The 15,673-nt window shown below is 39.4% G+C and overlaps 1 protein-coding gene across 15 annotated transcripts in view; it reads left to right on the top strand.

Moving 5' to 3' along the window:
• The window catches only part of MLLT10 (MLLT10 histone lysine methyltransferase DOT1L cofactor), a 153,796-nt gene that overhangs the window by 32,089 nt on the left and 106,034 nt on the right, over window positions 1-15,673 (top strand). For 7 of the 15 annotated variants that reach the window (XM_044425346.1, XM_044425345.1, XM_044425341.1 and 4 more), the window contains one exon: window positions 4,765-4,874. The exons of 5 other annotated variants lie outside the window; for them this stretch is intronic. In XM_044425346.1, the coding sequence (XP_044281281.1) occupies window positions 4,765-4,874 (110 nt within the window). Of the gene's footprint in view, window positions 1-4,764; window positions 4,875-11,327; window positions 11,463-15,673 lie in introns of those variants that run through there. 3 more of the 15 variants (XM_044425351.1, XM_044425352.1, XM_044425356.1) reach the window with 3 other exon arrangements.

Below are 15,673 nucleotides of genomic sequence, written 5' to 3'. Positions count from 1 at the left end.
TAATACAGGGGTCCTGAAGTGGGTGCCAAAGTGCCTATAGGAGGCCTGCAGTGGCATATACTCTTCCCTCCCTGCCTCCTACAAAAATAGGTTTTAAAAAACCTTGAAAAGTATGAGGACGTTCTTTCTCTCCCTTTCAAGCCTCCAGCTAGTTCCATTCTTTCTTTGCCTTTCTGTTTTGCCCTTCTTCCCATTTGCTACCTCACTATTTCTCTCTTTACCTCTTTAGCTCACTTTTAACTAGCCAGGTCCCCATGGTAGGCATTGTATGACTAGCCACACCCTCTGTGGAGTCATTTTATTGTGATACCCAAGGCAGTTTCTGAAATACCCGTATATGCTGACAGGTTCAAAAAGGGTTGGGGACTCCATTTGGGCTGTTAGAAGCACAAAACCAGTGTTTCCAGCAAAGAACAAGAAAAACCATGGAAGGTGGAATAGCCTTTCTTTAGAACTTCTATATCATTATTGTCTGAATAAAATATAGCATTTTCCCTTAGCTTAGCATCTCAAATGTATTTCTCATAAATACATACATCAAGCTAGCATGTTGAATCGCCTTTGATAAGCTGGAAAGGCATGGGCCTGCAGCTGGATGGGTGATCACATGTGGAAGGGGTGCAGGGGATTGAACTTGATGGCATTATTGATGCCTTCCAACTTTATTCCTCCCCTCCCCTCCCCTCCCCTCCCCTCGGTAGATAAAATAAAGTTATATTTCAGTTAAAGATTTGGGGAAATTTAGGTCTTTGTTTGAACATTTCATATTACTAGTACTGTAGGTTTTTAAATAAATGTTATTATCAGGTAATATTAGAAAAAGTTAGGACACATGACTTTTATCATAAAATAGAATAGTGAAGTTGGAAGGGACCAGAAGGCCACTGGGTCCAGCTCGCTGCTATTACAGCACACTAAGTTTCACCATCAAATGACTGTTTCAGACACTTTTTGAATGTCTCTGGTGAAGGAGTCCACAACTTCCCCGGGTAGTAGGTTCCATTCATTATGATAGAATGAAGGGGATTTTGTCTTCACTTTGAGAAAATATTTTAAACATTTAGTTGCATCATGTCTCAAAAGTAATTCTTACATATCTATTTATTTTAGTGGCAGCGAGTGATTATTTTTAATTTTTAAATAAATCGGATGGGAAAACACTGAGCTTTAGAACTTCATCTGAGTTGTGCTTTAAAAGCTTTCTCTGTATTTCTTATACTTTCTTGTTAGGTTGTAGAAGGAAAATGCAAAGGTGAAATGATACTTTTATTTAGAGAGCTTGCTATGCAGTATTATGTTTGGTTATCTTTTCACTTAAGCAGTTCCTAAGGTTGCCACTTTTTGTTAACAGTGCTCCTACCCTTTTAACAGCTGCAAAATAAACAGACATTTTACAGGTGAAGCCCTCCTCTAACACTACATCAATTAGGAGGCTTGATTTTTTTCTCTTATGCAGTGTATTCAAATATTCTTTGGAGTGTTTATAATAGGAAGTTCTTTGAGACAGGCTGTGAGGCAAATAAATGGAAAGTTTTTCTTTAAAGTTGGTATTATGTTATTATAATACTGGTTTTGTGTGCAGTAAAAACTGTAATATCCAACTATTTTGAGGTTGCATATATTGATCTCCATCTAACCTAATTAACCTATGCGCAAGTCCCATTGCAACAAGCAATTTAAAAATGAATTTAAAGCATTGTTACTTCCACAGAGGCTTGCATGCTTTTAATATTGGAATGGGACCATGAAAAACAACTTGGAGATCATATAGGTTTGTAACTAAGAACTTGTTTCAGGGGGTAACACACCTCTATTCAGCTGACCAGGTGTTTCTATTATAGCTTTCTGTCACCTAGAAGGCACTTTTGTGCCACTTTCTCACATGACAGATCTGAGAGGGTTGCCTGATCCTGTGGAAAGATGGAAAGAAGGTGCTGATTGGGAGTTGTGTGTACGTGTGTAAGCTCAAGGTAGTATTCTCTAATTAGGCTTTAAAAAAATTGCAATACTCTAAACACTTCTAAACTTTTTCTTTTTGGTCTCATCAGAGTCCAGGATTGCCCCAAATAAAAATCTAATGATGGAAAGGCAAATTTTTACTGTTTGTGTCTTTTGCTCTACAATGTATCTTTTGGGTACAAAGAATGGTATTACATAGTATCATGATGTGCATGATGCTTTTCAAAACATGAGATGACAGTTCTGTGTGTCTGAGAAGCTTTCAATCTGATATTTGGCCTGGGGAAATAACAGTGACAGGAAAGGAAGACAGAAGTAGGTATAGAACATGCCTTTCATTATTTTCAGTTCCATTTACATGAGCATTTAGTTAAACTTGGAAATGGGAACTTTGCAATCCTAATCTTACTTCCTGGGAGTAAGCCTTACTTGAATATAGTGAAACTTGCTGATAAATAAACATGCATAAGGTTATTATATTTCTGTCAAAAGCTTCATGGAAAGTAGAATTTGAAGTGAGGGAGAAGCAATATTATTTAGATTTTTCAAGGGAGTTCTGGTCATAAGGGGCAGCAACAAAGAAAGACCAGTCATTTCAGAGAGCAGGAGAATTTTGGACAGTTAATGGAGCTGGGGAATCAGGTCATGATCAAGATATATTGGGCTGTCTAAGAGGGGCAAAGCTATGAAGGGACAATAAGATGGTGCCTGATCTGGGAATGGTTGGAAAGTCAGTGGAAGTCTCAGTGTTGCACATACTAATTGGAATGGAATACCTTGGGCTTAAAAGCAAGAGCTTTGGACTAACTCATGTTTCTCTCATCCAAGATACTGTGTGTGTGTTTGAATGAGTGAGAGTGATGGTGGGGGGCTGATATCTTCATTGTGGAAGGCAAAAGCCATCAAACCATATGTTTAGCAGGCAAGAAAACTAATTGCATTTATATTCTTTCTGTGAAACCTCTGCATTTCCTCCTTACCTTGTCCTTTATAAATGGCTTTTTAATTTACTGTAGTTGATGTATTGTAGGATTAGGAAAGGAATGGAAAACAGACCATACTCCCCTTGTACAAGACTTTGCTGTGACTGAACTTAGAATACTGTGTACAGTTCTGGTTGCCTTTCTGGAAAAAGGACATTATATGGAATTCACAGGAAAAAGTGATGACCATGCCTTTGGGTGGCTTTTAGAAGGAGACTGGACAAAGTAGTTGGGTAGAAGACTATCTATGGTTGCTAACCTTGCTGCCTATGTGCTAACTTTGTTATCAGAGACAGCATGCCTCCACAAACTTGTTGCTGAGGAACTTGGGCTGAGGAACTCAACCTGCTTGAGAGAGCCTGGTTTGCCATGTGTGAATGGAATGCTGGATTGGATGGACACTGTGTCTTACCCAGCATGGTCTTTCTTACATTCTTATGAGCTTTCTTGTATGATTTGGAATAGCTCATGTTCCAGTTGCTGGCTTCAGATACCTTATTACCTGTGACTGAATGTATTACTGGGCCATAAAATGTGCTGGGTTCTCTAGGATGCACATGTGACTCAAGTCCTTTGAGACATACATGAATGGGGAGACAGAGTCTGTTAAAGAAGTAGAAAGGAGTAGCCAGCTGGTAGAAGAGAATGCCAAAAGTGAGCCTGGTTTTGTCCCTGAAAACTTTTATTGAAGAAGAAAATTTGAAGAAGCAGGATTTATAGAAGCAACAGCAGAAGAAGAAACAGGGGGTGTGGTATGGCTGAAAGGTGTGGACAGGAGAAAGGAGAAAATAGATCTGAGACTTGCATGAAAACTGGCAAAGTCTGATAGGTGATAATTATAATATGCTACTCGTTTGGGAGTATCATTTGGGATTTTTTTCCTAACTGGGGGAATGTTAGAACTGATGTCTAGTTAGGCCAGGATTTGGGACCTAATTTCTTGTAAGAAAACTGCAGTAATGTTTTGAATGCTTCCATTTTTCTGTAGTTTTCATATTGGGAAATTGGTGTATCAAATTGCCTGGGAATTCTCTGTAAATAGCAGTCCAGGATAGAATATGGTCAGCTTTTGAATAGCAAAGTAATTTTCAAGCTGAGCTATTTACACAACGAAACAGTAGCAGACATAGTTAAATAGTTGGACAAATTGGTGACTTTCTTGGGAACTACAGAGAAGCTGAAATAAGACATGCTCTTATCTGGGGCAAAATCTGTGGAAATTGGAAGGAAAAAACCAGTCAATAGAATTTCCTAATTGTCTATTAGGTATTTTGAAAAACTGTGAAAGAAAGCCAAGGAAATAAGCTGTTTTATGACCTGAAATACTATCTGGGGTAATACACGGGACAATATAAAATGTAGTGGGGTTGTTTACACCCAAGAAAGAAGCAGCAAAAATTAAAAAACCTTCCTTCTAGAAAGGCTTGCATGAAGAGATGTCATTATAACTGAATGACTTAAGTGTTTCAACAGTAAGAAAGATTTTCCTACCACTGCTTCATATGTATGTCCACTGATTTTAATGGGAATTGAGAATTGGTGCAAGATTACAATATTTTAGGTTGTTCTTATTTTTTAGAAAATTTATTGTTTTATTTGTATTTGTTGTTTACAGATTAGGATAGTAGCTTTACAAAGGTGTATTCCAATCCTATCCTGTCTGCAAACTATGATAGGCTAAGGAATGGATTATATACTTGCATTGTTTCAGAAAATGTTGAAAGTACATGCAAATAATATGGAAAAATATTTGATATAGTTGAAATTATTCTATTTGCATTGTTAAAAGCATTAAGAATAAAATACAATTAACTTTTTATAGGTTGGGCTCATGTGGTTTGTGCTCTGTACATTCCCGAGGTGCAGTTTGCAAATGTTTCTACAATGGAACCTATCGTGTTGCAGTCTGTCCCTCATGATCGTTATAATAAGGTATAATTCAGTTATGACTTGTTTTCTTTGTATATCTTATTCAATAGTGTTATATTTCTCATTTCCTTTTGTAAGACAAAAGTAGTTTGCTTTGTAAAAATCTTGTGCTTCATTTCTTTTAAGTATTTTACATGAAAGTAAATGAGTAAACTTCCTATATTACCAAAATATATATTATAATAGAAAGTAATATTTGCTTAGCTCACACTTTTAAGCATCTATTGAAACATCATATTTTGCTTCAGAGTTTTAAGGGTGCAATCCTTGCACATTTAGACAACAAAAAAGGACTTTTAAAATGTCTAAACATGCATAGGATTTTGCCTTAAGGTAAAAGGATTTATGTTTTATCATTTTTCAATGTGTTCAGCAAAGAGAACTTGTCATACATTCCTTGCTAAAGAAATAAAAATTCATAATCTAACTGACAGTAGAACTAGATCTCATTTTTTGCTTTTCATATTTTGTACATTTCTTTTTATATAGTAGTATTCATCGTTCCTTTCCTTTCTGTCTAGAGAGAAGCATCATTGCTCTACTGTCTTGGTAGTAAAAGCATCAGTGTGACATCAGTAGGAGCCCTCTTCCTCTCCCCTAATTCTATATAATAGTCCTATTTATAAAGTAGAGGACTGGGGCCATGTAGATTTCCTTGTGAATTCCTCAAGTTGGGATCATACAGGTTTAAGGCCAAATGGCAATATCATAGTGTCGAGATCAAGCATTTCAGACCTTTATGTTGATGGATATGTGATAGTCCTCATGAAAATGTCACAGAGGCCGGGTGGAGGCAGACAGAGCATACCAGTATGACATACCATCATACATTTGAACATTTGCTGGGAGCCACAGCATTCAACCAAAATGCATGATAGGCTTTTCCAACTTGGTGCCCTCCAAAAGTTTTAAGATATAACTTCTAGGGTATTTGGCTGTTGGCCGTGCTGGCTAGGATTGATGGGATTTGGTCTACAACATCTGGAAGGTACTGGGTTGGGGGACTCTGGCATACCATATTAATTATATTTCATTTCTGTACTGCCCAGTAGCTGAAGCTCTCTGAGAGGTCATTTACTATAAATATAGTAAATAAATTATTACTATATTTATTATATTTATATCCCACTTTTTTTTCCTTTCAAGGAACTCAGGATGCCTTACACAATTTTCCTCCTCCCGATCTTACCTCCACAATAACAACGCTGTGAGAGATGTTTGGCTGAGAGTCTTTGCCTGGCCCAAAATCATTCATGGCTGACTGGAAACTAGAACCCAGATCTTCTGAGTCCCACGCCCACACTCTTAACCACTGCATTACACTGGCTTTTTCACTCCACACTGGTTTATATCAGCTCATAAAAACAATACAATAAAATTCCATAACATACTTTAAAAGTAAAAACATTTCAAAACAAAACATTAAAAACAGCTACAACAACATGCAGTGAGGAGTAGCTGTGTAAAAACACCTAGGATTCGCTCAAGCCCTTGGATATCCAAGTATATGCTTTTAAAGTTTTGGAATAAAAAGCTGTCTTAATTATGGTGCCAGAAATGACAGAGTTGGCTCCAGAGAGCCCTCAGTGGGTAGATCATTCTGTAGATGAGGGGCCACTATGGAGAAGGTCTTCCGTCTTGTAGAGTTAGCATTTGGAGGAGAGCCCTAGATATTGTATATAGTGTCTGAGTAGATTGTGATACGAGAGGTGCTCCATCAAATATTCATTTATACTCTCTATTTCTTATTCCATGATATTCCCCCTCCCCTCAGACACATACTTCAGAATTGGATGCCAGCACATTTTATCAAGGAGATAAAGCATGCAGATAAACATAGTTCAGCCCCTGTTGAATGTTGTTAGATGCACAGCACAGGGAGGATATGAACACATTTAAACCTTGCTTCTCCTTTTACCATTTGCTAGTAAAGTAACTTCCTATCAAGCCTGCATTATGTACCAATTATCTAAGATGTCAAATGTCAGAATTCTAAAATAAGGCAATAGAAAATAATATTTCACATAAGCCAGGTTTAAAGAACTGTGACATGAGTTTCATGCACTGAGAGAAGAATTAGCCTTGGGGGGCGGGGATTGTAAAAGCAGAAATACATGCTGTATGACAAACTGCTTTAGAAATGGAAGACAATTTTATACAGTATCCAGTTGTTCAAAGAAAAATAAATTCTACTGAGCTAGTTTTACTGCACAAGACTGAAAATCATTTCCAGCCAAATGCAATTCTCCCCACTCCCAATAATTATTAGTGGTTCTTCAAATAATTCACTATTTAGCTTTGTTTCAGCTCTTTTGTTATGTTCAGTGTTTGGTGATTTCCATTTCACATTTTCTCCTTGTCCTTTTTCCAAGACTGCCTTTTTTAATCTTCCCCCAACACATTTTCTCTTTCCAAGTGAATTTTGATAATGAAAATCATGTGAGAAGCATTGTAGTCATGTTATATTTTCCTTACATATAGCTGTACTTCTATTTTTATATATACTCATCCCAACTCAGTGACAGTGATTATTCCAGGAAAGCAGAATTGATTGCTCTGCATGGGAGTCCAGGAGCTGGTTGGAAACTATGTGTACCTCATCTGCACTGCTAGCTTTGGCAGTTTTGATAACTTGTTCAGAGTGGGGACAGAATCTAAATTCTGCTTGTACACTGCCATACAGGTGTGTAGTTAGCTCTGTAAAACACCAAAGAAATTTAAAATAAGTTCAGAGCTATATACATCTATTAATCAATTTTGATAAGCACTGGTCAGTTGGACAGAGCTGCACAAGAAGGCATACAGTCCACTACTGTATGCACACACCTTTGGATTTGGCTATTTTGGATGATCTAGAGATCATAAAGATGCATGATGTGCTTGTGGTTTCACAGAGTATTTTTCTAATGGAAACTGATGGGGGGGTTAAAGGTATTTTTACCTCTGCGTCATTTTAAGAATATCAAAGATTATGGTGGAATGAATAAAAGAGCTTGTATATTTTAGGACAGGTTTTCATGTAAGTTTAGCTTCATATGTTATGCAAATTAGAGGGGATATGCCTATATATACTGGGATAAGCAAACTGTGGACCACATGCAGATCCTGTACCTCCCGGGTACAGACACCATCTTCTCCTTGAAAAAAAAAAAACTGTATTAAAAAAGGTAAACATGTCATCTATGCGTTCTCCATGATACGAAAGAAACATCCCCATTCTTTGATAGTACATATGTACTCAGGGTTTCTACAGAGCATATGTAGTTAATTTATGTATTATATCAGCTTGCAGTTGATTTATGTACCATAGCTAATGGGTATGAGACAAGACATATAGCATGGGGGTGGCAGGATAATTTGTATATACCTGAGGAATTCTGGGAAGTGAGGTTACCATGAGCAGCAGAGGATTTGGACTTTGACAGACTGACTCAAGACAGTGGCCTAGGTTCTGAGATGGCAGGGATAATTTACATATACCTGAGTAATTCTGGGAAGTGAGAGGAGTTCACCCCGAGTGACAGTTAAGTTGGCTTTTGACTGACCGGCTCAAGACAATGGCCTTTGTGCCTAATGGCATGTGAAAAGCAGTAAAACTACTTAGTGACCTTCTCCAGTAGTGACTGGAGTTAGTAGTGACCTTCTCCAGTAGTGACCTTCACTTCTTTTTCTGTAGCACATATGAATAGAAAGGAGTCTCCAGTAGTGACCTCCAAAGTGTATGCAGTGTTTGTATTCCTTCCTGAGATTAATGTGTACCTGCAACAAATGCAAGCTAGTTACAGTATTGGAAGAAAAATTCTGAGTGCTTGGGCAGTGGATGCCTGCTCTCTAAGGAGTAAGAGAAAGTGAAGAGTCCTTGGTCAGATTGATGGAACTGTAGGAACAGCAAGAAGCACTAGAGATGGAAGATCAGCAGCAGCTTGAAGCAAATATGGAGAATGCTGAGTTGAGGAATACCAATCCAAAGGAAACTCCCTGGAAAAGAGTAACAGTTAGGAGCAAAGGAATCTAAAGACAGTCTGCACCGGTGAAACCACTAAAGCTAAGTAACCATTTTCAGCTGCTGAAGTGCAGTTTACGGAAGAATTAGGAGGGAACCTGTGCAACTGGGAGCAAGAGGCAGAAGGTGATCAAGAAGAAAAGGAGAGTAGTAATTGTGGGGAGATGCTTTTTTGTGTGGGATTGAAACCCAAGTGTACTGTGATGACCAGTGGACTCACCAGATATGCTGTCTCCTTGGAACTTGGATTAGAGACATGTCCAAAATATCACCAAAGCTCATAAAACCCACTGACACACATACCTTTCTTCTAATCCAGCTGGAAACAAATGATATTGACAAATGGAGTTTTAAAAGGATAACGAAGTGCTGGGAAGGAAACTCAAGGACTTTGAGGCCCAGATAACTTTATCATCCCAGTACTTGGAAGAAGAATAGAATGAGAATGAAAAATACTTAAGGTGAACCGCTTAAGGTGGTGTCAACATGAGAAATTCTGGTACCACAGGCTATATACTACTTGGAAGATGGACTACTAGCAAGGATGGGTTGCTCCTCTGCATAGCTGGAAACAATATGTTTGGCCACAGCAAGAAGAATTTTCTCAAGAAGACATTAAACTGAATTCTATGGGGAGGGAGGCATGAACTTGGAGGCAACAGTGGATGAAAGCTTATACACCATAATTCTAGTAGTGTCCAAAAATAGTTTTTACAATAATGTATGAAAGGAGCAAGGCCATGAAGTGCAAGGGCTCCAATGCCCAGAGTATGGGAAACAAGCAACAAGAACTTGAACTCTTTATTCATGAGGGCAAACATGGCTAGGTAGTGTTACTGAAACTTGGTGGGATGATTCCCACGACTGCAATACCTTGTTCAAAAGGAACACAAGAAATAGCAAGACGTAGTTGCATTATATGTTAACAATACTTATTCCTCCACAGAAATATAGAAAGATGAGCCTGGTAGTCCCATCAAGAGTATCTGGAATCTGTCCCTCTAGCACCTGTGAACTAACTCTTGCGTTTGTGCTTGGACTGGTCCTGCAAAGTAAGCTTAGCTAAGAGGAAATCTGCAAACACTCATGGACCCCTGTTTGTGCAACTGGCAACCTATTTATTGGTTGCAGGATGCAAAAGAGGGTGCTGCAAGCAGGCATGCCAGGCACCATTTCAGGCAACGGAACTTGCTGGTAACAGTGGTGAGCACAGAAGAAGGGCTTTGCTTGTGCAGAGCATGGGGCTTGATTCCTGGCAGGCTGCGCATGAACACTGGGAGCGCTCACCAAGAAGTGGACCAGAATCCTAGAAGTTGAGCCCAGGAAATCTGACAGATTCTCACTCCCAAATGGATTTCTTGCAGATGCCTAACTATAACATACTCAAATTCTTGATGTTAATGGAAGCAAAAATGGAAGGTAGCCCTGCATACACTCTGCATTTGGGAACTCTTGATTTTAATAAACTCAGGAAAATAAAAAGTACAGTCTCATGGTAAGTGATGCTAAGGAAAAATAAATAGACCAATGGGTGGGATTTTAGTTAAAAGAAATTTTAAAGGCACAATTACAAACAATTCCAACAAAAACAGAAGATAGAAGACAACAGAGGAAAACTGTGTGGCTCCACAAAAAGCTTTGAGTTGACCTAAAAAGAAAGGGACATGTATAGGAAGTGGAAGGAAGTCCAGGTGACAGAAGAAGAGTACGGACAGGTAACAAGTCTAGGGATGACATCCGGAAGGCTAGAACTGAGAATGAGGTGAGGCTAGCAAGAAATCCTAGAAGGGACCCCCCCCCCCCACCCTCCAATTTCAGGTATGTGTGCAGTAAAAGACATAAAAAAGAAATGATAGTTTAACTTTTCAGTGAGGAGGGCAATCTGATACCATATGATGAAGTAGAGGCTGAACTGCTCAATTCCTACTTTGGCTCAGTCTTCTCCCAAAAGCAGGCCTATGACCCACCTGGCAAAGATGAAGTACAGACTGAAGGAAAAGGATTGAAGCTTGAGATTAATAAACAAATGGTCATGCCTAATTTCTCTGAATAAGTTCAAATCTTCCAAGCCTGATGAGTTGCATCCTAGAATAATAAAGGAACTGGCAGAAGAACTCTCAGAACCACTTTCTATTATCTTTGACAAATCATGGAGGACAGGTGAAATACCAGATTACTGGAAGAAAGCTAACGGTTTCCCTGTCTACAAAAAGGAGGATTCTAGGAACTACAGACCTATTAGTCTGTCATCAGTTCCAGGGAAAATTCTGGAGCAGATCATAAAGAGGTCAGTCTGTAAACACTTTGAAGACAATGTGGTAATTACCAAAAGCCAAATGGATTTATCAGGAACAAATCTTGCCAGACTAATCTGATCTCATTTGTTGATTAGGTAACCTCCGTTGTAGACTGTGGGAATGCTACGGACATAATATATTGACTTCAGTATGGCTTTTGACTGATTGTCCCATGACATTCTGGTCAGCAAGCTAGCTAAAAGTGGACTACGTGGAACAACTATCAAGTGGATCCACATTTGGCTACAGAATTGGACTCAGAGTGCTTCTCAATGGCACCTTCTCAGACTGGTGAGAGATAATGAGCAGGGTACTGCAGGGCTCAGTCTTGGATCCAGTGCTCTTCAACGTTTCTACAAGGAGGTGCAGGAAACACAGATCAAATCTGCAGATGACACAAAATTGGGTGGGATGTCTAATTTCTTGGAAGACAACAACAACACTCAAAGTGATCTTGGCAGGCTGGAGCACTGGGCAGAAAGCAGCAGAATGAACTTCAATAGGGACAAATGCCAGGCTTTGGGCCTAGGAAAAGGGAACCAAATGCACAATTACAAGAAGGGTTGCTCAATAATCCTGCTAGTGAGAAGGATCCTGGAATTGTTGTAGATCACAAGCTGAATATGAATGAACACTTCAGGAAGCATGTAGATGAGCTGATGGGGTTTCAGAGGGTTAGGGTTAGGGATGATCAGGGGCCTGGAAACCCTATGAAGGAACTGGGCATGTTTAACCTTGAGAAAAGAAGATTGAAGGGAGCTAGGATAGCACTTTCTGAATTCTTGAAAGGCTGTCACATAGAGGAGGACTGGGATCTCTTCTCAATCATGCCAGAGTGCAGGACACAGAATAATGGGCTCAAGTTACAAGAAGCTAGATTCTGGCCGAACATCAGGAGAATCTTCCTGACTGTTAGAGCAATATGACAGTGGAACCAATTACCTAGGAAGGTTGTGGGCTCTCCCACATTGGAGGCATTCAAGAAACAGTTGGAGAGCCATCTCTTAGGGTTACTTTAACTTGGGAGTTCTACACTGAGCAGTAGTTGGATGTCATAGCCTTTTAAGTCCCCTCCAGCTCCACTGTTCTATAATTCTATGTTATGCCATGGAGTTTTTTTGTATAATTGTGGTTTTCAAGCTATTTCTTTCATGCATATCCAAGCTTTAGTAGTGGCCATACAGTGGTAATTACCTAACCAAGACTAAAGAAAATGGACTGCTTCACACATGGCTTGCACATGAGCCTTGGTTTTATGTGCCCATTTCCATAACATGTACTACAAAGATAAATGAGAGATTTAAAGAAAATGCTTTGAATTCTTTATAGTAAATTTGTAAGGACAAACATGTTTCTAACATCAAGTAGAATTTTTTTTATTTTGCATCTTTGTATTTTAAGAAAGCAGACGACACTACTTTTGTGGTTACATTTGGATTTAGTATAACATTCAATTGAGGTGAAGTCTTGAGTGGAATGGGCAAAGGCAAGTTTGCTCCTGTGAAGAATGGAAAAGGTTTATCCCTAAAGTTGCTTCTGCACCCATTTCAGGGATGTATGTTAGGATGATGCATTATTAAAGCAATCAGAAAGTGGAGAATGAAGCTGAAGATTGTCTTGATAATTAACACTCTTTGGAATTTTAAGCATCTTGGTTTAAATTAAACTACTAAACTATGCTAAACCATATGGGAATAAACTTTGTTAACCCTCAGGTGTGCCTGGTCCCCCTTTCTTCAGGACTGGCAGTGGGTGTCACTATGGTTAGTCAGTTGCCAAAGGTTTGCCTCTGACGTATGGTGTCTTACTATCCAATGTTTCCAAAGGCCATAGCTTTGGCTATTTTATTTGAATTAAACAACATCAAAGTAGCATTCTAACTTCCTGGTGCAAGGGCCTCCAAACCCTTGCAAAGAGAGAGAGAGAAGCTGGTGCTGCCAATGTATTGCATGCTGTTTTTGTTGGTCAGGGTAGCTGTTGTTAAGGGGGCTGCCTTCAGTTCCTTTTTTTACAGTGGCAGACTTCAGATCAGGCTTAAATCAGGCCAGTTATCTTTGCTTGGAGACAGACAGTACCATCAGAGAGAAATAAAAACCTCATCTGCAATAGAAAGTGGTCTTGTGAAGCACTTGCATGTTGTTTACCTGACTGTTACTTGGCTTTAACTTATCTGACTGTCGCTTCGAAACCTAAGTAGAAGGTGTTTTAGTAGCGTCCACTTACTGATATGAATTTGGAGAAGTGTTGGAAGTCACATGGGGCCAGGGATAGAATTATGTATTAGTCTTTAAGTTTCCGCAGGTCACACTGCTGTTTTCTTATATCAATACATTATGAAAAACAAATGTTTTGATTTTTGTTTGACAATAAGGGGATTGCCATGTTGGGGAGGACCAATTTTAGTTTAAATGGGGAAGGAGCCAAAATGGGGCAGAAGGGGAGGATTTGGACCAGGTGTTTCCAAAGGGAGTATCCTGATACATTGTTGCCCAAGGGCCCATCTAAAGTTGAAACTGATCCTTTTTCTCTTCCTCTAGTCTGGCCATAAGGAATAGAGATTGCTGTTGCATCTGAATTTGGGGTGGCAGGGTGGTGGGGCTCCAATTAGTTTAAACCTGGAGTGAAAAAAATTTTCAGCTCAAGGTCACCTACTCTCACATTGGAGGTCACATGCTAGCAGTGGATGGGGCTACCACATTGTTGGTATTTGGCCTCTGATGTGATTTCCCAGCCCCTGGTTGCACAGTATGCTTCCTTCTTTTTCTCTGTAACACCCACACGCTCCTGAAAATGCTCCCATATACTGCAGGGGGGAGGGGCAATTTTCCCAGAAGGTTGCCATGTTGGAGAGGAAAGGATTAATCCTCCACTGGGAATGCATGGAACACTACAATTATGCTCTTGAAAGGCCTCCATGACACCTGCGGAAGCTTTAAAATGAAGTAAGGTGTTTGGAAACAAAATCTGTTTATCTCTGATATCTGCAGCAGTGAGCAATTTTCATTTGAGAAAATTTCATTACCACCAATTGATTCCTAATCAGAAATAAGAGATTTTCTGCTGGGGAAGATGCTGCTAGACCTGATATAGCCTCCTTATGCCTGGTTTATACTACAGCTTGTTCAAGTAAGCCAGATCATAAACCACAGCTGATTCTAGGATGCTTGAACAAGCCATTGTTTAAAGCAGCTTTCCCCAATGTTTCTTCTGGAATTTTGGACTGCATCTCCCATCAGTACATATACCATACCCAATAGTAGGTGACTGTGGGAACTGTAGTTGGAAACACATGGAGAGCATGAGAATTTCCCCAAGCTTGGATGTAATGGGAAACTCTAGAAATAGCTTTCTATCTTCTCATTGGTAGGGAACATTTAGGGAACAATTTCTGTGATCCATTTGGCTTGATCATCTCTCTGGAACCATACTCTTTCCCATTTCTGCTCTCTAATAGCTGTGCTAAAATAAGGGGCAAGTGGCCAAAACCTAAGGTTGGGCATTGCTTGTTCCCATGATAATGAAACATTGTTTAGCATTATGATTTGAAACTGGCCAATGAGTAAATTCTTGTAAATAGGACTAAAAAGATTGTTTTCAAAATGGAGTCAAGTAAGTGGCAGAATCTGCACTGGAATTGTTAAAGCTCTATATCGGGATCTCTGCTGTTTAATGTATAACCAGTCTTCTTTAAGTTGAGCAGTTGACCAATATACCAGATTTAAACTTAAAGTGAACTTTAAAGGTCATCAAAAGAACAACAAAACGTGATTTAATGTGAAGGTAAAGCGATACACATTCCCACTCCAGTGTACTGACTGGGATATAGAAAGCAGTCTGTATCTGGGATAGCATCACCTCCTACATGGAAGTTAGATCTATTTTTGGGACTTTGAAGAGATCTACAACCATCTACTTAGTTTACTTTTATTTTAATTCCTCTAAGGTGTGAGGTGAGAGACATGTCAAAAAGAGAGGAGTATAGAAGAAGCTATAAAAGCATACATAACTGCCTTATAGCACTCAAAGTGCTGCCTCATCTGTCCAAGCACTATCTGTTTTGACAGTTGCTTTTCATGGCAAAAGACAAAAGTCTTTAAGCAGGGGAAACATGAAGCCCTCCAGATGTTGTTGGATTGCAACTTGCACCATTCTTCACCATGGCTAAGGGTTAGGTCTAAGGCTGATGCAAGTTGCAGTCCAACAACATCTAGAGAGCCACACATTTCCCACTAGTACGGGAGATGCTGTCACACTGCAGATGAATGTGCAAAGCATGTGCTCTATGCATTCCTGCCTCACCTTCCTCCTGGAGTTGGGCCAGCATAGGAGTTGGCAGCCAAAGTACTTTGGTTTAGTATTGTTTTTCCTTGTCTTCCTATAATAGCTGCACAGCAAAGACTGCTATCCTATAGATTTCACATGCCTCCTTTCCACCCACTCCCAGCAGAAGAAAAGAGAAGCTATAGAAAGTCAGAGCTTGCCCTCAGCAAGAGAAGACTTAC

The sequence above is a fragment of the Varanus komodoensis genome, unplaced genomic scaffold, assembly GCF_004798865.1.
Source record: "Varanus komodoensis strain SLA01 unplaced genomic scaffold, ASM479886v1 scaffold15, whole genome shotgun sequence".
NCBI lineage: Eukaryota > Metazoa > Chordata > Lepidosauria > Squamata > Varanidae > Varanus > Varanus komodoensis.
The sequence above is the reverse complement of the archived record's forward strand: the minus strand, read 5'-3'. Positions and strand labels throughout refer to the sequence as shown.